A 25,288-nucleotide genomic window follows, 5' to 3' on the forward strand; every position below is an offset into this window, starting at 1 on the left:
TACACCTTTTCACTTGGGTATTTTAAAGGCTTTGTCATGGAACCTCAGGAGAAACATGCAGTGAATTGGCCAGTCTTACACCTCCCAGGTTTGGGAACTTGAAGGAATTCTGAGTCCTGTAACCTACTTTGCATAGTCTTTCAGCAGACTCTGAGCCAAATCTATTCATGACAGTCTCTTGGAGCATCCCTGCAAGGACAGGCCCAGGTGTAACTGTCTATCTTGGAGCATGTCAGCTTCCTGGGTCTCCTGTTTTCCATTTCCATCTACTACTGCTGCTTCTCTTTGTCCCTGAGCCACTCCCTGTGCCTCACAATTGGGCTCCCAGGATCTGCTTCAAGCCTGTTTACTTTGAAGACCTACTTTGAACTCCACTCCAGTTTATGACCTTGGCTCATTTCATATCATATTTTCAAATTCATACCACATTAGCACCACACACCCATAGCTATGACTGAGATGCTCCTGCTACCTCTTCCAGACTTGTAGGGCTCATACAAACTTGCCAAGCTTCCCATCTTCTTGATAGGAGGGCCACTGATACATTATTGTATTAAATAGGAAAGATAAGATCTGCCCTGCTGGCATGACTCAGTGGTTGAGCCTTGACCTATGAACCAGGAGGTCATGGTTCGATTCCCAGGAAAGGTACATGCCCGGCTGATTGAGCAAGGTACATGCTCAATTCCCCAGTGTGGGGCATGCAGGAGGCAGCCGATTCAGTGATTCTCTCTCATCATTGATGTTTCTATCTTCCCCTCTCCCTTCCTCTCTGAGAGCAATAAAAATACATTTTAAAAAAGGAAAGATAGGATCCATGGCCCACTTCTGGGAGACAGCTCCATGCCCCAATTAATGTCTTCCTTAACTCCTTCAGAGACCTTCTAATAAAGGCCAAGGACACTCACTGGCTAGGGAAAAGAACTGTACAAGAAAATGTCTCAACAGAATCTGTTTGCTACAGTTGCTCCCTAGTTCATTCTTTTGAGCCGTCATAACCTGCAAATCTATCGCCCAGGCTCTCTGTTCTTTGCCAACATGAGAGCACAAAGGGAAAGCTCGGGGAAGGAGAATTTTCATTAGAGTTGGGGAAGACTCTCCTCCTATTTTTTTTCCCCAGCTCCTCCATTTGGAGGCTTTCTACTTGCTGTTTGCATGCCTCATCCTTTGGCCACATACTTCCTTCACTTCTACAGATCCCCTTGCTGTTTCTAAACCGGCCTTCCACTTTGCCTGTTGGGTACTCTTGATTTTTTGAACTAAGCATCTATATAAATTTGTAAAGTAACCTCTAATATTTTCTTATCTGAGAATCCTTTTTATTATTTTCTGTACAGTTTCCTTGTTTTAAAAGATTATGTGTGTTGAGAAAACCAAGATGGCGGTATAGTAAACACCTGAAATTGCTGCTGCACACAACCACTTCAAAACTACAACTAAAAGACAATACGGACATTATCCAGAACCACAGGAAGGCTGGCTGAGTGGAAATTCTACAACTAGAAGGAAAGAGAAAAGCACACTGAGACTCAGAGGAGGTGTGGAAGTAAAGTGCAGAGGTACGGAGGCGCACGCGGAGAGGGCTGGCAGCGGAGGATGTGGTTGTCTTTCTCAATTGGGAGGGAGACACAAGCTCCCGACTCCTCTGAACTCCAATTCCAGGTGAGACTCTGGGATCCAGACTCATACAGGGGGGAAACTGGACTGTCTGGCTTCGGGCGGAACTCAAGGGCGCCTTTCTCTCAGAGGTGCGTGCAGCGATTACCAAGGGACACTAAGACCCGGGGGCCTCTTAGGACAGGGCTGAAGGTCAGCCATTGCTGTTTGCTCCACCCTGAGACACTGCGCCCACCCAAGCTGTGCGTAGAGGCTTTTGCATATGAATAGCCTGGCCCTTTGCAACCTAAAATTACCTAACAAACTGCAGGTGGGTCAGAGAGCCCCAGAGCCGCCAAAAGAAGGCCCAAGTCCCCACAACAGCTTGCATTGCTTCACAGCTGGGCCTCATCTGGGCATTTTCAAACCCCAAACAAAGAAGAGGAATCTTCAGATCTATCCGTAGCTCCTGCTGGGTGGCCTCAGGCAAAGGCTAAATTTGCACCTCCTTGGATCTCCCAGTGGTCAGAGTGGGACCATCCAGATCACAACTCCTCAGATCCATAAGGGACACACTCAAGGGGCAGACTCAGTGAACACCAAAACCCCAATGAAGCAAGTCTTGCCTCATAAGGGTGTCTCCAGCACAGAAGTTCTCCCATCATAGACACAACTGATCCTCACAGCCAATTGGCCTAGAGGTCAATTCCTCCCAGTGATACCAACAACAATCAAGGCTTAACTACAGCAAGACTGTGCACACAGCCCACAAAGGGGTGCACCAAGAGTGTCCACATCAGATAACTGGGGAGGCTGAGCCACTGGGCCCTATAGGACACCTAGCACACAAAGCTACTCTGTCAACACAAGGAAGCAGCCAAAATGCAGAGACAAAGAAACAGGTCACAAATGACAGAAATGAAAGAAAGCAAACGACTGGATATAGAGTTCAAAACCACGGTTATAAGGTTACTCAAGAATCTTCTAGAAACTGCCGATAAATTTAGTGAGACCCTCGAGGATATGAAAAAGGACCCATTTGAAATTAAGCATACACTGACTGAAATAAATAATAATATACAGAGATCCAACAGCAGACTAGAGGATCCCAAGAATCAAGTCAAAGATTTGAAATATGAAGAAGCAAAAAACACCCAACCAGGAAAGCAAAAAGAAAAAAGAATCCAAAAATATGAAGATAGTGTAAGGAGCCTCTGGGACAACTTCAAGCATACCAACATCAGAATTATGGGGGTGCCAGAATAAGAGAGAGAGCAAGATATTGAAAACCTATTTGAAGAAATAATGACAGAAAACTTCCCCCACCTGGTGAAAGAAATAGACTTACAAGTCCAGGAAGCGCAGAGAACCCCAAACAAAAGGAATCCAAAGAGGACAACACCAAGACATATCATAATTAAAATGCCCCCAAGAGCAAAAGACAAAGAGAGAATCTTAAAAGCAGCAAGAGAAAAACAGTTACCTATAAGGGAGTACCCATATGATTGTCAGCTGATTTCTCAACAGAAATTATGCAGGCCAGAAGGGAGTGGCAAGAAATATTCAAAGTGATGAATAGCGATTTCGGGGGAGGAACCAAGATGGCGGCATAGTTAAACAACTAATCTGCTGCCTCACACAACAATTTCAAAAACACAACTAAAAGACAAAAACGTCTACCACCCAGAACCACGGGAAAGCTGGCTGAGTGGAAGACTGACAACTAAGAACAGAAAGGAGCACAATCGCTGAAAAGCTGAGGTACGGAGGCACGCGAATCGGGCCGGCAGCGGGCGGCTGGGTGCGCGGCTTTTCTTCAACCCGCAGGGAGACAAGCTCCCGATCACTCTGAAATCCAGTTTCTGGGGACACTCGGGGGACCCAGACACCTACGGGGAGAAGCTGGACTCTCGGCCATCGGGTCGGAAAGTGAGAGTGACTTTTTTGCGGTGGTGCGCCCAGCAATCATTGTTTACTGCGCTGGACCGTGGGGCGCAGGGACTTGGAAACGGGAAAGGCAGAGACGGCTGACGGCAGCCATCGCTGTTGGCCACGCCCCAGCCTAGTGACGCCCTGAGACCCCGCCCAGCCCTGAGGCCCCGCCCTGAGGCCCCGCCCCGCACATTCTACAAACCCGCCCAGGCTCCACACAGCGGCTTTTACATATAAATGGCCTGTTCTGTGGCAGCTTAACCAACTGCAGCTCCAGTCAGACTGCTCCAAAACCGCCCAAGCAAAGGAGGAGAAAACTAGCCCTTGCTGTAGCTCCTGCTGGGGAACACACAGTACACAAGGGTACACCAAGAGTGTCCACCTCAAGTAACTGGGAGGCTGACCCGTTGAACCAATAGGACACCTAGTACACAAAACTACCCTACCAACTCAGGGAAGCAGAGAATATGAGAAGGCAAGGAAACAGATCACAAACCAAAGAAATGGAGGAAAACAAGCGATTGGACATAGAGTTCAAAACCACGGTTATAAGGTTTTTCAAGAATTTCATGGAAAAGGCCGATAAATTCCATGAGGACCAACTAGAAATTAAACATACACTGACTGAGATAAAAAATATTATACAGAGACCCAAAATCAGACTAGAGGATTGCAAGAATCAACTCAAAGATTTGAAATACAAAGAGGCCAAGGACACTCCTCCAGAGAAGCATGAAGAGAAGAGAATTCAGAAAGTTGAAGATAGTGTAAGAAGCCTCTGGGACAACTTCAAGCGAACCAACATCAGAATTATGGGGGTACCAGAAGAAGAGAGAGAGCAAGATGCTGAAAACCTATTTGAAGAAATAATGAACGAAAACTTCCCCCACCTGATGAAAGAAATAGACTTACAAGTCCAGGAAGCGCACAGAACCCCAAACAAAAGGAATCCAAAGAGGACTACACCAAGACACATCATAATTAAAATGCCAAGAGCAAAAGACAAAGAGAGAATCTTACAAGCAGCAAGAGAAAAACAGTTAGTTACCTACAAGGGAGCTCCCATACGATTATCAGCTAATTTCTCAACAGAAACCATGCAGGCCAGACGGGAGTGGCAAGAAATATTCAAAGTGATGAATAGCAGGAACCTACAACCAAGACTACTCTACCCAGCAAAGTTATCATTCAGAATTGAAGGGCAGATAAAGACCTTCACAGATAAGTAAAAGCTAAAGGAGTTCATCACCACCAAACCAGCATTATATGAAATGCTGAAAGGTATTCCTTAAAAAGAGGAAAAAGAAGAAGAAAGATAAAAATTATGAACAACAAATACATATCTATCAACAAGTGAATCTAAAAGTCAAGTGAATTAAAAATCTGAGGAACAGAATAAACTGGTAAACTTATTAGAATCAGAGGCATAGAATGGGAGTGGATTGATAATTCTCAGGGGGAAAGGGGTGTCTGTGTGGGGAGTATGGGAAGAGACTGAACAAAAATCATACACCTATGGATAAGGACAGCGGGCGGGGGGGAGGTAAGGACAGAGGGGGGGTGGGAACTGGGTGGTGGGGAGATATGTGGGGAAAAAGGAGAAACAATTGTAATCTGAACAATAAAGATTCATTTTAAAAAAAAAACACAAAAAAACAAAGTGATGAATAGCAAGAACCTACAACCAAGAATACTCTACCCAGCAAAGCTATCATTCAGAATTGAAGGTCAGATAAAGAGCTTCACAGATAAGAAAAAGCTAAAGGAGTTCATCACCGCCAAACCAGTATTATATGAAATGCTGAAAGGTATTCTCTAAGAAGAGGAAGAAGAAGAAAAAGGTAAAGATAAAAATTATGAACAACAAAGTGACAACAAATACATATCTATCAACAAGTGAATCTAAAAATCAAGTGAATAAAAAAATCTGATGAACAGAATAAACTGGTGAATATAATAGAATCAGGGGCATAGAGAGAGGGTGGACTGACAATTCTCAGGGGGAAAGGGGTGTGGGGGGTGTGGGAAGAGACTGGACAAAAATAGTACACCTATGGATGAGGACAGTGGGGGTGGAGGGGTTAGGTCAGAGGGTGGGGTGGGAACCGGGTGGAGGGGAGCTATGGGAGGAAAAAAGAGGAACAATTGTAATAATCTGAACCATAAAGGTTTATTATTTAAATAAAAAGATTATGTATGTTAACCTACTTGCAGGTCATATTTTTATTCTCAAATTTAAAAAATCAAAGATATAAATGACTAAAAATTACACAGACTAGGGAAGCGTTGCTTCTACCCAGGGATGACGAATGCCTGTGGCACTATCTTTACATGGGAGAAAGGGAGTCAGTGCAGTGTAACCCAGGGATCTTCTGAGTGCTGGGACTTGACTATGTCTATAGATATCCAAAATTCTTTGTGCACCTTTTCTGAAACTTGACCTCACTATCTGATATTATTCACTTACTTCATATAGCAGGTCCTGGAATAATGTCATTTTGTTCTACATTATTTCATTATCTATCTATCTATATATCTATATCTATCTATCTATCTATAATAGAGGAATATGCAAATTATCCGGGATGCCATCACATCACGACCGTTCACAGGATGGGTGGGGCTGCAGGGCTGTGGGAAGGGACTCGGGTCTAGCTCGATTTTGTCCCACCCAGGCAGACTCCCTTGCAGACCCACAGCCAAATCCCAACGCCGACCTGGGGTTTACTAAACTTTACTGGACCTGCTGCCCACACCCCCACCCCCTGCCCCAGGACTGCGATGCCTGCAGCAGGGCACCCTGGCAGCCTCCTGACAGGTGGGCAGCCAGGGAGAGCCGAGTGGGGCGGGGGCAGCAGGGAGCCACGGAGGGGCAGGGTGGCCGTAGCCAAGTTTCCAGGAGTCTGAGAGCACCTGACAGGAGCCCGGACTGCAAAGAGGAAAGAGGAAGTGGCCACGGGGAGCTCTTCCAATCCCCCTGCACAGACACCCTACCCCAGCCCCCGCACCCCCGGGAGGGCGGGGAGGCTGACCGGACGGGGAGAAGACCCAGCCTCGGGGTAGCCGCAGCCCGCACCTCCAACTCCCAATCTCTTCCCCCGCCACCCCTGCCAGGGGCGCCCACAACAATAGCAAACTGGTGACCACCCATCAGCGCCCCTGAGGCACCCGAGGCCCATGGCCCGCTGCTGCCAGGCCCCCTCCTCTGGGGCCAGAAATGCCTCTCCTCCCTACAAGTCCAGACCCGAGTGGAGGCAAGCCTGAGCAGCCCCCTAGTGTCAGACCCTTCCCCCTGACAGCAGCAGTGCTGTCTCTGCAGCGGAAGCGCACTGAACCTCGCTGGGGGCACAGCTAAAACCACCGTCCTAGCCTGCCTGGCCCCGCCTGGCCCCGCCCTGGCCAGCCCCCCACCCTGCTCCAGGAGATTGGAGCCCTGCCCTGAGCAAGTACAGCTGTGAAATGGCCACGTACAATTTAAAGAATGGCGCCAAGCAGGGAGGTTTGACAGTTACTCCCCCTTCAGCCTTGCCGCCCCCCAAATACCCCCCCCACCAGCACCCCCAGTGCCTGCCCCTCCGAGGCCTGCGAAACCCTCTACAAAGCTTCCATAGCTAGAGTCCCAGGAAACAATCGTGCCCTCCTCCCCTAATCAGCATCTGCTACCTGCAAGGGTACCCGTGGGCTTAAAAATAACAGTCCCTTCCCATTTAGACATCACTTACTTGATGAAACATTTCTAGGTTTATTAGCTCAGAACCTCCTCATGACAACCCAGTGAGGTAGGCAGAGAAGAGATTACAATTCCCATGGTATATGCGTATGTATTCAGGAATGAAGCTCAGAGAGGAAAAGTGTCAAGTCCAGTGGTTCCCAAGGTGCAGCACACGCCCCACAGGGGGGCAATTTGATTTTAAGGGGGGCAATTCGAGAATGAGTTAACAGTGAATTTTTTGCATTTCTAATGGTTCTAGGGGGCCTCATTTACAGCGTATCCTATATAATAAGAGGCTAATATGCAAATGACCGAAGGGTGGAATGACTGGTCACTATGATGCACACTGACCACCAGGGGGCAGACACTCAACGCAGGAGCCAGAAGCCGGGCTCAAGCCTGGCGAGCACAGCGACAGTGGTGGGAGCCTCTCCCGCCTCCATGGCAATGCTAAGAATGTCTGACTGATGGCTTAGGCCCACTAAGCCATCAGTCAGACATCCCCCCAGGGCTCCTGGACTGCGAGAGGGCACAGGCCAGGCTGAGGGACGCCCCCCCCCCCACAAGTGCACAAATTTTGTGCACCAGGCCTCTAGTAATGTTGATAAGAAGAAAAAAAATTGATTCCCAGCCAGGGCCACTGTCTGTGTGGAATTTGCACATTCTCCCATGTCTGTATAGGTTTTCTCCAGGACCTCAGTTTCCTCCAACATTCTAAACATGTGCACATTGGGTGAACTGGCATTTCTAAAATGCCCCAGTCTGAGTGAGTGTGAGTGTGAATGGCCCTGTGATGGAAGGATGTCCTGTCCAGGGTAGGTCCTGCCTGGATCCCTGAGTTGCCCAGATAGACTCTGGCCACCTGCACCCTTGAACTGGAATGAACAAATGCAACAATAATTACTTTACTCGTTTTTATTAATCATCCTTAAATGTGTGTATAGCTCACATTTATTTCTGTGTTCAGTATTAGAAGTATTTGGGTCTTTATTTAGAAGTTTGGTGATGTTTTTTTGTGACCAGAAATATGCTATAGGAACTTAACTCTTCTTTATATCAATGGTAATATTGGTTTTATTGCACATGTTTTACTTAAAGTCACAGTTTCTAAGAGCCTATAGACCTTAACTGAGGACTTACTGTGCATATTTACCATGCAAATATGGGCCACAGAGCTTTTAAGCTGAGTGCAAAACCTTAATTTACAAAGAAATTGAGGAGGCAGATGTATAAGGAGGTCCAAGGTGAGGCAAGGTTATTTCTTTTTAACTCAATTCTAATTTTAATAAATCATCTCTTAGGATGTACTTACATAATGAATATTTCAAGCAAGCTTTATTTTTATTTTTTACCTCAGATACCAAAATCATCTCTACAATAAAGCACATACGCTAAAAACTATAAAGAAAGAGCCATGCAATCCAAATAGCGTAAAAACTGATTTGCATTAAAACATTTCCTTTAGCCCTAGCCCATGTGGCTCAGTGGTAGAGCATCGGCCTGCACACTGAAGGGTCTCGGGTTCAATTCCCAGTCAAGGGTGCTACCTGAGTTGCAGGTTCATTCTCCAGCCTGGCAACCAATCGATCTCTCTCTCTCTCTCTCTCTCCCCTCCCTCCTTTCCACTCTCTCTAAAAATCTATGGGAAAACATATCCTTGGGAGAGGAGTAACAAAAAACAAATAAATTTTCCTTTAGGAATTAAATTTTGGGCACATTTTACTAAAAACATAAAACAGAATTAATTACACCAAAATATGACCCTAAAATCACTGAATATGGTGTCAAGCATGAGAACTCAATAAAAGTAACCCAGAATAAACTGTATTAAAGTCCAAATTGTGCCATTAACTTTTTTCATATAATAAACATACAATATTTGCAAAACATGATCTTTTCCATTAACTTTTTGTGCAAAACTTATACTGAAATTAGGATACCAAAAAAGCCAATAAAATTTTGTCTTTACAGTCATTTCACCTGAGTGAGAAAAGTTATTTTTTGTACTTATTTGGATTCATAAATGTTTATTTTACTTACCATTCGGAAGTGTGGGGAGAAAATAACTTATTCTCACTAATGGAAGTCGTTAACACTTGATGGTTTACAACATTTAAATACTTCTCAATGTGAATCTGTTACAGAAAAGTTAAAGTTTAGGCCATTATAGTGGACTTAAGATACTCAGTTAATTTACTTCATTTCATTAGGTTAACACACTGAATTGTGTAATTAAGCCAAAAGACACAACATGCTGTGTATTTATTACATGCCTAAGGTATAATTAGGCACCTCAAGGCCAAATTACTTTATCCCAAAAAGCATAATAAACAACTGAGACTCAAAGCTTGAGTGACCTGTAGCACTCTTCACAAATGAAGCCATGCACAATAGTCAGTAAATTGCTTAGCCAGGTAAATTTTCTAGGCCATACAGATATGGAGTAATGTCTTTTTCTTCCAGGATGTCAAGCAAGCACCGAGGAAAGAATTTGGCCTTCAGGTAACATTATTGAAAATGGCCAACCCAGAGACTCCAGCTGGGTCCAGCCCTCTCACCATCAGGGAAATAGGACAATGGTGCGCTAATCTGCTGAGGCCACAAAATCAAGCACACATCTCACATCCGCAGGTGCTGAGAGATGAAGCTCAGAATATGGTAGCATGAAAGTCTGAGGCAAGAGCAAGGGTACTGACAGAGATCTAGAAGATGGAGTTGGTACTACATCCTTGCTGTGCTTTATTTTGTTTTTAGTTTTAAAGAAATTGAAATATAACCTTATATTAGTTTCAGGTGTGTAACATAATGATTCGATATTTGTATATATTGTGAAATGATCCCCACAATAAGTCTAGTTGCAAATATTTTTCTTTTAAGATCTTTTAAGATGTAATCTCTTAGTAAGTTTCAAATATACAGTATTTTTAACTATAGTCATCTTGTACATTACATCCCCAGAACTTATTTTTTTATAACTGGAATTTGTACGTTTGACCACCTTTACCCATATCACCCACCCCCACTTCTGGCAACCAGCAATCTGTTTTCTGTATCAGGTATTTCTTGGGGGGTGGGGTGGAGTGTTAGAGTCCACATATAAGTAAGATTATACAGATTACGGTAGTTTTTTGGGGGGGGTCTGGCTTATTTCACTTAGCATAATGTCTTTGACATCTATCCAAGTTGTCTCAAATGGAAAGATTTCTTTTTTATGACTGAATAATATTGTATTGTATGTATGTATGTGTATATATTTCTCTTTATCCATTCATCCATCAATGAACACTTAGGTTGCTACCACGTCTTGGCTATTGCAAATAATACTGCAGTGAATGTGGGGATGTAGATAGTTTTCAAGTTAGTGTTTTTGTTTCCCTTGGATATACATCCTTGTTTTGTAATTGCATATTATTCTTGTCTGAAGATTGGATTCTCTCCTGCCCTAAGATCTGTCTATAACAGTGATTTTCAACCTGTGTGTGGCAATAACTTTTAAAACAGGCACTATCTGACCTCTTTTCCCTGAGCTTGTCAAATTAAAAAATGACAACAGTCAACACAACAATAGTCATTCTGTGTGAATGAATAAAAATGATACCTTTTTGTGTCAGATCGGCAAAAAATATATATTTTTGGTGTGCTGCAGAAATTTAGTAATTAGTTTATGTGTGGGCCATGAGATGAAAAAGATTGAAGATCACTGGTCTATTAATAATGAAGTCCTGATATACTTTATTTCTGTTTCAAAATTGGTATATTTCTTTGGTTTTTACTCATTAGGTTACTATATTTTTAAAAATTACTATTCTCAAAATACTTAAGCTATTAGGGGAAAGTCAACTCTTATTTCTCTAGAATCCTGAATCTGATAGAAACTCTCTATGATGTCTTGGCATGAATCCCTTTTGGTCATACATATTGTTGACTAATAGTGGTTATTTTAAAAATTCTTTTTATCAAACCACATTTTAGAAGTTATCATGGCATAATCTGACATTATCAATATCTTAAATTCTTTGTGGGATGTGACAGGATGTGAATCAATCAGTTAATCATCATTACAATTTAAAAAGAGGATTAGAACAAGCTGAGGATCGCCCTAAATCCCCATCTGTTACAAGAACCACAGTTCTTTTCTTGAGGCATCTTTGTCTACTCTGGTATTTTATTTAATATCTAAAGTACTACTTACTCTTAACCCCATTTCTGTCCTTTTGATTGCTGTTTTAAGATTCTGAATGTCTAGAGTGTCTTCTCCTTCTTCAGGTGGGAAGTTTTCTAATTTCTCCTTTAATTGCTGAAGGTCATCATGGACCTGTCGGTGTAAAAATATGAAATAGTAAAAGAATACATACATAGTCCATCTAAAACATTTATTTTAAAGGTTTGCAATTCGCTGGAGTTGCTAGATACAGTAAGGTTGATTTTACAGTGTTCATTGAAAAGGACTGTCTTATTGTTTTAAGACAGTTTTTGTAAGAATGTTCCATTATTGTTTAGATTTTGAAAAACTAAGTTTTCATACAATTGTCTGTTTTTCCTTTCCCCGATAGAAACAAATCCAAACTAAATCTGCAACACAAATGGTTTCTGCTTCCTCAGATGGTAAAGCAGTCGAATCAGGGACCATAAGAAGTTTATGCCAAACTCTGATTTCTACTAATTGGTTAAAAGGCAAGAAAACAGAACATTCTGTGGCTCAGTTGGTTGAGCATCATCTTGTGCACTGAAAGGTTGCTGGTATGATTCCCAGTCAGCGAACATACCTGGGCTATGAGAGCTAGTGAGAGCTGTGTCTTTCAAAAGAGAATTGCAAATATGTTGACAGGGCCTGTTGGCTCTCCTGTCTAGCTGGGTCTTCCCACTAACTGTTCTGGAGAACCAGTTCTGTAGGACAGGTGTGTGGCCTTGACTTTGTTTTATGTAGTCAGAAATGAAAATGATCCATGAGGCAAAAGCTACATCTGTTATTACTTTAACATTTTCCTTCAATTTTTATTTTCCTTTGAAATGATGAATCTCTCTCCAATGTCAATCCTTGGAATAAAATGGGCGTTATGAAATTAGCACACGATTCTCTGAATTCATATTAGAAATCAAACTTCAACAGATAAATACAGATGGCACCAATTATTATATGGGCTGCTGCCATAAGAAAAACATTTTGCTATGCAAATTTATGAACCCAACACCTGTTTCACCAATAGTCCCACCAATAACAATCTGCAGACTGGGTTGCTAAAGGCATTTTGAAACAGTTACCTTTCTCTGTTAATCCAACTGGACTTACTCATTGATCCAGCCTATGTTATCAATTACTCTAGAACCGTGGTCGGCAAACTGTGGCTTGCGAGCCACATGCGGCTCTTTGGCCCCTTGAGTGTGGCTCTTCCACAAAATACCACGGCCTGGGTGAGTCTATTTTGAAAAAGGGGCGTTTGAAGAAGTTTAAGTTTCAAAAATTTGGCTCTCAAAAGAAATTTCAATCGTTGTACTGTTGATATTTGGCTCTGTTGACTAATGAGTTTGCCGACCACTGCTCTAGAATATTCCCACTGGGCCAAGTATTCAAAAGATCAGAATTTGCATCTTTTCACTGATGGGCATCACATCTGGTCATTTTGTACTCCGCACAATTGTCATGTAAAGCCTTCAGGGCTCACAGATTGGATTATAAACACACCTACTGCTTGCTTGTAGGCTTGAAGATGAAGATGTACTTCTTTCACTTGTTTTGTCCAAATTACTGCTGCAAGCTGATTTGCCACCTATTGCCTAAGACATTTGGAAAGTACCAAGCAGTGGTTCAAGGGCAAACCCCATTTCCAGACCCCTTTGAGTGCCTGAATTTCTTTCTTGTAGCTCTACTATGTGTGCCTTCATGTGTCATTCTGCAATTATGCCGGGCGAGTGCTGGAGAGAGTGAAAACTGCCCTGGATTACTGACAGGAAACCAAAGGTCTGACTTCTTCATCTGCCTTGTGTGGACAATTACTCTCTTCATAGAGTCGTGAGACATGTATAGGTCTGGTATATAGTAAGAATCAGTAAAAGGCAGATGAACGTAATTCCTTGTTCTCTCATTGGTCACACGATGTCCATGTACATCACCCACATATTCTCTAGTTTCTTCACCAAGAAGAAGAAAAAAAAGAATGCTTCTACTTCACAGAATCGTTGAGTGAAAATGAAGCAATGTGTGTGACAATGAGTGAATACGGGCTTTGGAACCAGACAGACGGAAACTAGAATCTACTTCCTCCTTTACTAAACTGAGCTTGGCAAATTCACCTAGCTTTCTAGAGCCTTAGTGTTCTCATCTATAAAATGGAGGTAAATAGCTTCCTCTCAGAATAGTGTAAGAATAAAATGAGTTAAAGTGTGTCAAGTGCTTTGTATAGGGCCAGCCGCATAGGAGAGCACTGAACAAATGCTCCTCCTCTCCTGTGAAACCTCTGAAACTCCTTGCACACAACTGGCACCTAGTAAATGTTCACTGATTTGAATTGCTCTCCTAATCTTTCTCAAGAGCTTTCAGGGAAACCAAGATGGCGGCATAGTTAAACAACTAATCTGCTGCCTCACACAACAATTTCAAAAACACAACTAAAAGACAAAAACGTCTACCACCCAGAACCACGGGAAAGCTGGCTGAGTGGAAGACTGACAACTAAGAACAGAAAGGAACACAATCGCTGAAAAGCTGAGGTACGGAGGCACGCGAATCGGGCCAGCAGAGGGCGGCTGGGTGCGCGGCTTTTCTTCAACCCGCAGGGAGACAAGCTCCCGATCACTCTGAAATCCAGTTTCTGGGGACACTCGGGGGACCCAGACACCTACGGGGAGAAGCTGGACTCTCGGCCATCGGGTCGGAAAGTGAGAGTGACTTTTTTGCGGTGGTGCGCCCAGCAATCATTGTTTACTGCGCTGGACCGTGGGGCGCAGGGACTTGGAAACGGGAAAGGCAGAGACGGCTGACAGCAGCCATCGCCGTTGGCCACGCCCCAGCCTAGTGACGCCCTGAGACCCCGCCCAGCCCTGAGGCCCCGCCCTGAGGCCCCGCCCCGCACATTCTACAAACCCGCCCAGGCTCCACACAGCGGCTTTTACATATAAATGGCCTGTTCTGTGGCAGCTTAACCAACTGCAGCTCCAGTCAGACTGCTCCAAAACCGCCCAAGCAAAGGAGGAGAAAACTAGCCCTTGCTGTAGCTCCTGCTGGGGGACACACAGTACACAAGGGTACACCAAGAGTGTCCACCTCAAGTAACTGGGAGGCTGACCCGTTGAACCAATAGGACACCTAGTACACAAAACTACCCTACCAACTCAGGGAAGCAGAGAATATGAGAAGGCAAGGAAACAGATCACAAACCAAAGAAATGGAGGAAAACAAGCGATTGGACATAGAGTTCAAAACCACGGTTATAAGGTTTTTCAAGAATTTCATGGAAAAGGCCGATAAATTCCATGAGGACCAACTAGAAATTAAACATACACTGACTGAGATAAAAAATATTATACAGAGACCCAAAAGCAGACTAGAGGATTGCAAGAATCAACTCAAAGATTTGGAATACAAAGAGGCCAAGGACCCTACTCCAGAGAAGCATGAAGAGAAGAGAATTCAGAAAGTTGAAGATAGTGTAAGAAGCCTCTGGGACAACTTCAAGCGAACCAACATCAGAATTATGGGGGTACCAGAAGAAGAGAGAGAGCAAGATGCTGAAAACCTATTTGAAGAAATAATGAACGAAAACTTCCCCCACCTGATGAAAGAAATAGACTTACAAGTCCAGGAAGCGCACAGAACCCCAAACAAAAGGAATCCAAAGAGGACCACACCAAGACACATCATAATTAAAATGCCAAGAGCAAAAGACAAAGAGAGAATCTTACAAGCAGCAAGAGAAAAACAGTTAGTTACCTACAAGGGAGCTCCCATACGATTATCAGCTAATTTCTCAACAGAAACCATGCAGGCCAGACGGGAGTGGCAAGAAATATTCAAAGTGATGAATAGCAGGAACCTACAACCAAGACTACTCTACCCAGCAAAGTTATCATTCAGAATTGAAGGGCAGATAAAGACCTTCACAGATAAGAAAAAGCTAAAGGAGTTCATCACCACCAAACCAGCATTATATGAAATGCTGAAAGGTATTCCTTAAAAAGAGGAAAAAGAAGAAGAAAGATAAAAATTATGAACAACAAATACATATCTATCAACAAGTGAATCTAAAAGTCAAGTGAATTAAAAATCTGAGGAACAGAATAAACTGGTAAACTTATTAGAATCAGAGGCATAGAATGGGAGTGGATTGATAATTCTCAGGGGGAAAGGGGTGTCTGTGTGGGGAGTATGGGAAGAGACTGGACAAAAATCATACACCTATGGATAAGGACAGCGGGGGGGGGGGAGGTAAGGGCAGAGGGGGGGTGGGAACTGGGTGGTGGGGAGATATGTGGGGAAAAAGGAGAAACAATTGTAATCTGAACAATAAAGATTCATTAAAAAAAAAAATCAATGGAAAAATATCCTCGGGTGAGGATTAATAAACAAAACAAAAAAAAAGAGCTTTCATTTTACCTTTCTTGCCAGATAGTTTCTTCTCCCCTCTTAATAACCGCACATCTGTATAACTGCTTTAGAGACAAGTACTGTAGAAAATCTTTCACCACACTTGGGTAGGAAAAGAGATTAAGTTCTACTAGTAAATCTCTGTTCTTTCTTCAAATAGATCCAATCTACTCTATTGAAATTTTACATGTCATCCATCATCTCTGTGATCATCAGACCCATTGCTTTTCATACATTTTTAATTATTTATTTTAATATATTTTTTATTGTTGATAGTATTATAGATAGCTCCCATCTTTCCATACATTTTGAAATCTACTTGGAGGAAGTTATTATTTTGACAGTTTGGGGATAGGGCTGCTTAATAAGAAGGGCTTGAAATATTTAATGCATTAAAGATTTGCTCTAGAATTTAAAAAGCCATGCAATCAGACTCCACATTGTCAAAAGCAATCTCATAATTACCATTTTATTCATCTCTGCTAAAGACAGAGTTAGGCGGAGTCATTCTCATCACATTTATGTTGTACGCTTCTGACAAACCAGACAGCAGGATTGGTAAGAAAGACAGAGATAACATCAAGGTTAATTAGCTCCAATGTTTCCAAGGTTGGTGTTAACACACAACTGTTGCATTGTGGAAATATGATTTCCAGCCTGGCTAGTGTGGCTCAGTGGTTGAGCATCAACCTATTAACCAGAAGATCATGGTTCAATTCCCAGTCAGGGCACATGCCTGGGTTGTGGGCTCAATCCCCAATATAAGGCAGCCCATCAATCAGTGATGGCGAACCTATGACACGCGTGTCAGCACTGACACGCGTAGCCATTTCTGATGACACGCGGCTGCGTGAGGATGAAACATTTGCTGCTCCTGAGGATGAAACATTTGCGACTAGAGTCTTGGAGTTAGTTTTTTCCTCAAAGTGACACACTACCCGAGTTATGCTCAGTTTTTTGGCGAAGTTTGACACACCAAGCTCAAAAGGTTGCCCATCACTGCCATCAATGATTCTCTCTCATCATTGATGTTTCTCTCTCCCTCTCTGAAATCAATAAAAATGTACAAAAAATAAAATACGATTTCCAAAACTAACTAAAAAGATAATTTAGATAGCAAGACTAGGTAATCCTTGTTGCACAAACATATGTTTAATATTTGGGCCAAGCAAGCATTTATAAAGGTATTTAAAAGGTACCACATTATTGTTAATAAAGCATACAAAGAGAGCTTCTAAGAGTTACTAATGAAAGAAAGCATCTAGGAAACATCCCGGAGTTACCACCACACTTTTTCAAGATGGTTTCACAAACGTGCCATCACCTGCTTAAGATTTATCACTTGGGCAAGTTGCTTTATCTCATTGTACATTAGTTTCTTTTTCTATATATTGGGATAAAAATAACACCTTTCTAACAGAGTTATTGTTAGGATTTCAGAAAATCTAAAGCTCTCAGCACAGTGTCTGGCTCTCAATAAATGTTGGCTACTATTTTAATAATGATGATTGTTATTGCTATGATAAAAATCTCACTATTCTAATTAGTTGAGGAAAGATTCAGCCAAAATTGTAAACTGCCTGCATTTAGACTTAAAAGTGAAAAATTTAGTTAAAATAAGAATTTTGAAGTGAAAAAATTTAGTTAACAAAATGCTTTCTAGTAGAACTCTACGTGGAAATAATAATCATATTTTCTGAACCAAAAAGGAAAACATGGACTTTAATATATGACCTGACAATGGGAAGGAATATTCATGATCAGGACTGTGCTGGAAAATCTAAACATCTAAGCACATGCTCACATAATAAGTCACATGGAGTTTATAATTAGGGCACTGATTAATTGTATTTAAAGATCTCTTAAGTATTTTAGATATTTTATCAAAATATTACTTTTACTATAAATTTGTACCAATTATTATGTTTTCTAAATAATAATCAATTTTAGTTTAGTTCTAGCTCCATTCACTTTTGAACAGAACATAAATTATTGGAGACTGAATTAATGAGTAGATTTTTATCCAGTCATCCATGATTTATGGACCAATCCTGTATTAGGTAAAATGGGATACCCCAAAAAATCGGTTGTAACTGGGAAATAAGGCATACCTTGTTTGCCAAATTGCAATACCCTTAAAGTTCTCATTAAGAATGAAGTAGTCCCAGTTAAAAAGACAGGTTAAAATTAACTTTTCTTCTTTTTCCAGCAATTTAAAGAACAAGCTAATCTTAAAAAGACACAGAAATGTAAACAAAATTAAGTAATATTAAATGATAACAGACCTAATCAAATAACTGCCATCTATTGAGTGTTGTACTTTATGTTATCCTATATTTTAATCCTTCAAGACTCCTAAGAGGAGTTCATATTACTATCTTCATTGTATATTTAAGGGAATGTGAGGTTTAAAGTGGTTAAGTAACCTATGCAAGGTAACACAGCTGGTTAACTGGTGGAACTGTTCAAATCCAGGCAGTCTGAATGCAGACTAAATAATCCTCCTATATAATAAAAGGCTAATATGCAAGTCGACCAAATGGCAGAATGACCACTTGCTATGATGCACATTGACCACCAGCGGGCAGATGCTCAACACAGGAGCTGCCCTTTGGTGGTCAGTGAGCTCCCACAGGGGTAGCGCTGCTCAGCCAGATCCCAGGCTCACAGCTGGTGAGCACAGCGGTGGTGGTGGGAGCCTCTCCCACCTCTGCTGCAGGCAGGTAGTAAGGAGCAAGGGGTCCCGGACTGTGAGAGCCCCGGAATGCGAGAGGGATGTCTGACTGCTGGCTTAGGCCCGATCCCTGAGGGGTCCCAGACTGCGAGAGGGTGCAGGCCAGTCTGAGGGACTCCCTCCCCCAGTGCATGAATGTTGTGCACCGGGCCTCTAGTCTATAATAATAAAAGGGTAATATGCTAATTAGACCGGATGTCCTTCTGGACAAAGCCGGGGCTGGAGTGAAGCCCAGGTCCCGGGTGCCAGAGGGAAGCCAGTGCCAGCAGCTGGGGGAAGGAAGGCCTACTCTTGCACGAATTTCGTGCATCGGGCCTCTAGTATACTAGTATAATAAAAGCCTAATATGCTAAGTGTCTGGTCGTCGGGTCATCCGTTCAACCAACCAAAGCATAATATGCTAATGACATGCTAAGGCTGCTCAACTGCTCACTGTGACATGCACTGGCCACCAGGGGGCAGATGTTCCGACCAGGTTAATTTGCTGCTGGGGTCCAGCCAATGGGGACTGAGCGAAATGGGCCGAACACACCCTGGAGCCCTCCTGCGGTCCCTCCCCAGTTGGCCAACCTCCTCATCCCTCCCCGGCCCCAATCGTGCACCGGTGGGGTCCCTTGGCCTGGCCTGCACCTTCTCACAATCCGGGACCCTTTGGGGGGATGTCTGAGAGCTGGTTTCAGCCTGATCCTGCAGGTCAGACCAAGGGACCCCACTGGTGCACGAATTCGTGCACTGGGCCTCTAGTAGTCAATGTTAGTCCTGCTCCATTCACAGAGCCTTCACACCTAACCATTAACCAGTGCTTGTAGAATATCTACCAATATGCAAATATATGTTTTGAATATATAAAGCTAGAGATTGGTGAAAATTCAGTAAAAAGGGCAGGGTTTAAATATCTAGAGGAGCAAAAAGGGCCAAGGGAAGACTCTCTTTTTATGCCAGGGTTGGATTGAAAAGGCTTGAGAAGATTGCTTGCATTTTCTATGTATATGGGTCAGCCCACAATACTCATCTTTGGTTAGTTTCCTTTCTATAATGTGAAATAATCATAATAATTACCTGGTAGTCTTGTTGGACTGGTTAAATGAGTTAAAACTTATATAGCACTTAGCACCATGCTAAGCACTTAGCACCATGGTTATTGTGTGATTTTTCTTGAAAATAGTATTAGAGTTTATGTTTGTAATATGATCTAAATAGTAGCTCTCAACCTTGAGCATGTATCAGAGTTGTCTGAAAGGCTTGTAAAACACAGATCACACCCTGGCTGGTGTGTTCAGTGGTTAGAGCACCAGCCAAAGCACCAATGGGTCACTAGTTTGATCCCTAGTCAAGGGAAGTACCTGGGTTGCTGCCTCCTCCCCAGGCCCTGTTTGGAGTGCATGTGGGAGGCAATTAATCAATGTGTCTCTCTCACATCAATGTTTCTCTCTCACACTTTATCTCCCTCCTTCCTTCCATTCCACTCTCTCTCTCTCTCTCTAAAAAAAAAAAAAAAAAAAATCAATGGAAAAAATATCCTTGGGTGAGGATTAACAAAAAGCAAACAAACAAAACAGATCACTAGGCTCCACCCCCAGTGCTTCTGATTTAGTAGATCTGGAAAGGGTTCTGAAAATATGCATTTCTCACAAGTTCCCAGCTGGTGCTGATAATGTTGGTCCTGGGACCACACTTTAAGAACCACTGGTCCAAAGAGTTGCTTAATGTATCTGATTAAGACACAGACCAAATATACCACATCAGAGTGAAGCAAGTGAAGATCTGAAGTAACTCTGCTTTTCTGATATATATACCATATATATATGTACATATCATATATTACATAATATATACATAACTATATATTACATACAGAAGTGGGCAAAAGTAAGTTAATAATACAAGAATTAATAAATAATACAAGAGTAAACTGTTTTGTGTACTCACAACTATAAACCTACTTTTGCCCACCCCTGTGTGTACATGTGGGCGTGTGTGCGCGCGCGCATGTGTGTGTGTGTGTGTGTGTGTGTGTGTGTATGATTTGATTGACTAATTGTAAAGGAAGTGGATTTTACAATAAAAAGAAATTATGTAGCTTGGGGAAATTGAGTCAATTTATTTAGAGGTGTATCTAATCTAAGCTATGTATTGTATAGGAGAGAAGTGAAGTGACTAGCCTAAAGTTGCCCACTTGGAAGAATGTCATGCCTATATCAGACCTTAGGATTCTGCCGCCCAACCAAGTGTTCTTCCCAGCACTGTTTATTGGCAGTCTGTCTGAAGGAAAGAAACCACAGCCCCAGGCAGAAATGAAATCCATATTGCATGTCTGAGAGTGGTGCTGTATGCTCACAAATACTCAGGACTCAGTGGGAAAATAGGAAAGGTCTTCCACATTTTCCTCATTATACGTATGCTATACATTACCAGAATTGTGTGTGTCTAGAGATCAGCCTCCACAATCAGGTTAAAATGTAGGCTCTGTTTCTCTACACAGCCTCTACACAGTGTGTCCGGAATAACCCCTTTACCCAGATGGAGGTGCTGATCAGCATGGATATGACTATTCTTAACTCTTGTTCCATTTTAAAACTTGATGACAACGGACATAGAAACTACAATGTTGTATCCTGTACCTCTGGATCTCACTCCAAAATGAAAAGAGTTCTGGCTTTTCAGTCAGTACCTTTTCCTACACTCTTCCAAACCACAATGGGGGCCACCCCTGGGAAGTAGAATTATCTTAAGGGAAAGTGTGAAATCAGGCATGAGAATTCTCCCTGGATTCTGGTCTCTTTTTTAAGAGTTGTGTCAGGTCTGGAGAAGTAGGGGAAACTATAGAGAAACTTAATGGCTCCTGTAGTCAAAGGAAGTATACTGTTGGGAAGAACTGGCTTTTTCTAAGTAAGAGTCTCCATTAGTGTTCTGATTGTTTTGAGTCTGTAAAAATGGGCTCTGGATTTGGAAGGGGGTATGTGTAGTGAATGATTTACCTCACTTAAAGAGAAGTCTGACCTTTGCCCTTAGACAATGGGAGGTGGTCTGTAGGCCGATAACGTTTCCTGCCTGATAGGAGTGTCTTTGCTTTGGAGGGTTTGGCCACCTGACAGTCTAACAATGGGTTTATGATGGGGCTTTGAACCACACTGTTATCAGTTCCAAACATTAGGGACTGAAGACTAAAAGCATTAGTCTGATTTCTGGGAAGGGCTGGAGAAGAAAGGTCCGTCATGTAGGACAGTGTGAGACTGATCCCCAATAAAAACTCTAGGTACCAAAGTTTCCGGTAAGCTTCCCTAGGTGACAATACTCTGCACACTGTCATACACTGTGGCTGGGAGGAGGTAATGCTGTCCGTGATTCCATAGAGAGAGGATGACTGGACACTCTACTGAGACCCCTCTTGGACGCTGCCCTATGCACCTCTTTCCTTGGCTGATTTTTAGTTGTATCTTTACCCTATAATAGCACTGTATTTGCAAACATAGCACCTGTGAATTATTCTAGCAAATTAGCCACTGTGAGGGTGGGCAGGCCTCCCAAATTATAGACAGCTGGTCTGAAGTGAGGGTAGTTCTGGGGACTCCTGAACTTGAGGCTGATGTAGAAGTGAGGGCAGTCTTGTGGAGACTATTCCCACAGACTTTGCAGTTCAGCTAAACTCATTCTAGGGTGATGAATAAAAGGATAATAAAAGGTGAGGTAAGAAGATTTGGGTATGATTCATAATGGAGACGTCTATGAAACTGTTAAGTTTAGGGGTTTGTATTTTGGAAAGGTGAGTTTACAGAGGTCTTTCCTAGATAGGAGCTAAGAGATAAAAATCCTGGCAGGAAGAAAAATTAGACCCATTGCAGATCTGAATGAGAGTCCTAATAGTGACTTTAGGGAAGTTACTAAAGTTAGTCAAATGGAACTAAATATAAGCATTAAAAGTGATGATATATGTGGAAAACATTTTAAAACTATAATGTGTAAATGTTCTTTTACCTGTTCAGGAAAATCTGAGGTATCACAAACTGAGTTATACTGGAGAAGTTAAGACTTTCTTGATATTTACCCCTTCAGAAATAATTACTCCCCTGAGTTTTTAAACTTGTCATTTTATATTAAAAACTTTAACTTGACTTGCTGTTATTTTAAATATATTTTTCTATGTGTGCATCCCCAAGCAAGGGACTTTTATTTTATTAAGATATAATTGACATATAACATTATATTAATTTCAGGTTTACACCATAAAGATTTGATATTTGTATATACTGTAAAATGACCACAATTGGTCACATTCATCAGCAGTTATAATTTTTTTCTTGTGATGAGAACTTTTAAGATTTACTCTCTTAGCAACTTTCAAATATTACAATACAATATTATTTACTATAGTTACCAGGTTATATACATTACATCCCCAGAACTTACTTATTTGCAAGGGACTTTTAGGTCCCCCAAATTTGGGTGCTTAAGAAAAGCAGTTTACATATTTCAACTTCTCCCCCAAATTTCTTATTACTCCTTAAATGTGTTTGATTTGTATAAATTTCTCAGAACAATACATTTTAAAATGGTGCCTCAGGGTGAGGTGTATTTCACCGAAGTAAAGGTTCCGGGAGAGGTGCGCGGCCTTGGAGTTTTGACCAGAGACACCCAGAGGCGAACTAGGCTTATGAGCGAGGCCTGTGTGGGCGAATTGGGGAGCTCTCCGGAGGCAATCTGGGGGCAGCGCTCCCAGTGGGTGTGTGCGAGTGGATGTGCGCTGCCGGGCTCGCTGGGCAGTGTGTTAGCTGGGCCGGGCCGGGCCAGGAGGGGCCCCGTTCCCACCTGGATTAAGATGGTTCCGATGGGGTCCTGTTTTTCAGTCTCCTGAGCCATTGCTAGGGCCCGGGAGGGCTGGAGAGCCCGGAAACATTGGTGGAGGGATCTCGTTCCCTTGGCAACAGCACGCTCGGCCCGGCCTGTCCCACGCCGGGAGCGGAAGAGGGGGAGAGGGAGGAGTCAGGGCAGCCGGGCCAGTCCGAGAACGCGTCCTCCCAGTCGCGTCCCCCCCCACGTGCCGGCGGCTGTGGTGCAGCCCAAGGCGGAAGCGGCTCTTGGACACCCCGGGCGCCGGAGTGCAGCTATGGCTGCGGGTGTTCCCTGTGCGCTTGTCACAAGCTGCTCCTCCACCTTCTCTGGAGACCGGCTGGTCCAACGTGAGTAGCGAGGCTCCTGGGCCGACCTCGAAGCTCTCCAAGTCCCGGCGGGCAGCCAGCACGCGGCCTCCCTTCGGCCTTTGTCCCCGCCGCCGTCTGGGGCTCCTCCACTCTGCGCCGGCCCCAGGCCCCTTAGCCTCCTTCCGTGTGCCCAGTCCCCCTAGGTGTCTGCCCCTTCACTCGTCACTCACTCTTAGGCCTGCCCGGCCCGCTGTTGCGTTTCTCCAGCTTTTCCGGCCAAGTGGGACAAATCCCTGCCCAGCCCACGGGGTGTGGGGATCCTTTCGAGTTACGCGAGTGGAAGGGCAGGAATTGTGATTTTTGTTGCTATCCCTGCTCCTACGGTAGAGGCAGTTTCCCCTTGGCTACACCTTAATGAATGTAAGATTTGTTAGCCTTGCGCCCCCCTCCAACCCCTATTCTGTAGTTACTGCCTTGCTTTCCTCCTGAGGCTCAGGCTGGTCGCCGACCTTAGTTTTGGGGTATTGCTGGGCCTTATACCTTTGCCTCTGGACCTTCACAGCGGCTGGCAAGCTACGTAACCCTTAAAAGGGGCCGTAGGCGAGGAGACCAGTGTGGCAGAGAGGGCATAGGACCGGGGCACAGGCTCAACTCTTCCACTCAAGGACGCTGGGAAGTTGATTGTAACTCAAGACTCCTGTCTTCAATGAGTGGCCTCGAGTCGGAGCAGTGTTCTCTGCTGTAAGAGAGTGAGCACAATTAACCTCTTCCCTTCAGTTTCTTATCTGTAAAATAGTGATAATTTTCGCCAGATTGTTGTGCTTAACCCAACATAGTAAGCATTAGTAAATGGCAGATGTTATCAAAGCAGGTTCTTTCTCCAACGCTCAGTTTCCTGATCTTTAAAACCGGGCACCTGAACCTATCTCACAGGATTGAGGGACAGGTGATGTGGTATGTTGCGCATTTTGTAAACTGTAAAGCATTTACAACTACAATTTTTTTTTCTGAACCTGTCAAATGACAGAATTAGGCAGCATGTTCCTCTAGCACAAATATTCTATAACTTATCATTTATGACCATTTAAAGAGTTCCTTGAGAAGGTAAAGTTTAAGTATAGCATTTACTAAATGATAACTAACTGCCCTAATTATTCCATTTTCTTACCTCTAAGCAGTGCTCCTTCCTATTTATTTCCCTTCTTCTTTAAAAATAGTTTTATAGTACTGCATACTCCTTAAGTAAGATTTAGCATATGGAAAAAAATATCACCCATGGTCTCATCACCTAAACACAAATACTGTTCTATGCATTTCCTTCCGGACTTTTCCTCATTGCATAGACTTTTTAAAAAATTGTAATTACATTTCATTTATAATTTTTAACCTAATATTTTCTTTTTTCTTTTTTCTTTATTTTTTAATTTAATGCATATATTTCTTTTTTATTTTTTTATTTTCAATATAATTTTAAAATATATTTTTATATTATATATAAAAATTTTAAATAGTTTATATATGTTTAATATATAAAATAACATTTATATAAATATATAAAGTTATGGATTTATAATATATACTTGGTATATATGATT

General features: G+C 42.8%; 2 protein-coding genes across 4 annotated transcripts in view; one reads left to right on the forward strand and one right to left on the reverse strand.

Annotated features, from left to right (window-relative positions):
* The window catches only part of IQCH (IQ motif containing H), a 219,378-nt gene extending 195,763 nt beyond the window's left edge, over positions 1-23,615 (reverse strand). For both annotated transcript variants that reach the window (XM_054716102.1, XM_028141857.2), the window contains exons 1-3: positions 23,362-23,615; positions 11,433-11,555; positions 9,281-9,375 (exon numbers count right to left, since the gene is read on the reverse strand). In XM_054716102.1, coding sequence (XP_054572077.1) covers positions 9,281-9,375; positions 11,433-11,555; positions 23,362-23,412 — 269 coding nt within the window. In that variant the 5' untranslated portion in view covers positions 23,413-23,615. The remainder of the gene's footprint in view (positions 1-9,280; positions 9,376-11,432; positions 11,556-23,361) is intronic.
* Positions 23,616-23,618: 3 nt separating this feature from the next.
* Positions 23,619-25,288, forward strand: part of AAGAB (alpha and gamma adaptin binding protein) — a 50,940-nt gene continuing 49,270 nt past the window's right edge. The window contains exon 1 of one of the 2 annotated variants that reach the window (XM_008139095.3): positions 23,619-23,732. In XM_008139095.3, coding sequence (XP_008137317.1) covers positions 23,660-23,732 — 73 coding nt within the window. In that variant the 5' untranslated portion in view covers positions 23,619-23,659. The remainder of the gene's footprint in view (positions 23,733-25,288) is intronic. The other variant, XM_054716103.1, reaches the window with a different exon arrangement.

This window comes from Eptesicus fuscus, chromosome 5 (genome assembly GCF_027574615.1).
Source record: "Eptesicus fuscus isolate TK198812 chromosome 5, DD_ASM_mEF_20220401, whole genome shotgun sequence".
In the NCBI taxonomy this organism is placed as follows: Eukaryota; Metazoa; Chordata; class Mammalia; order Chiroptera; family Vespertilionidae; genus Eptesicus; species Eptesicus fuscus.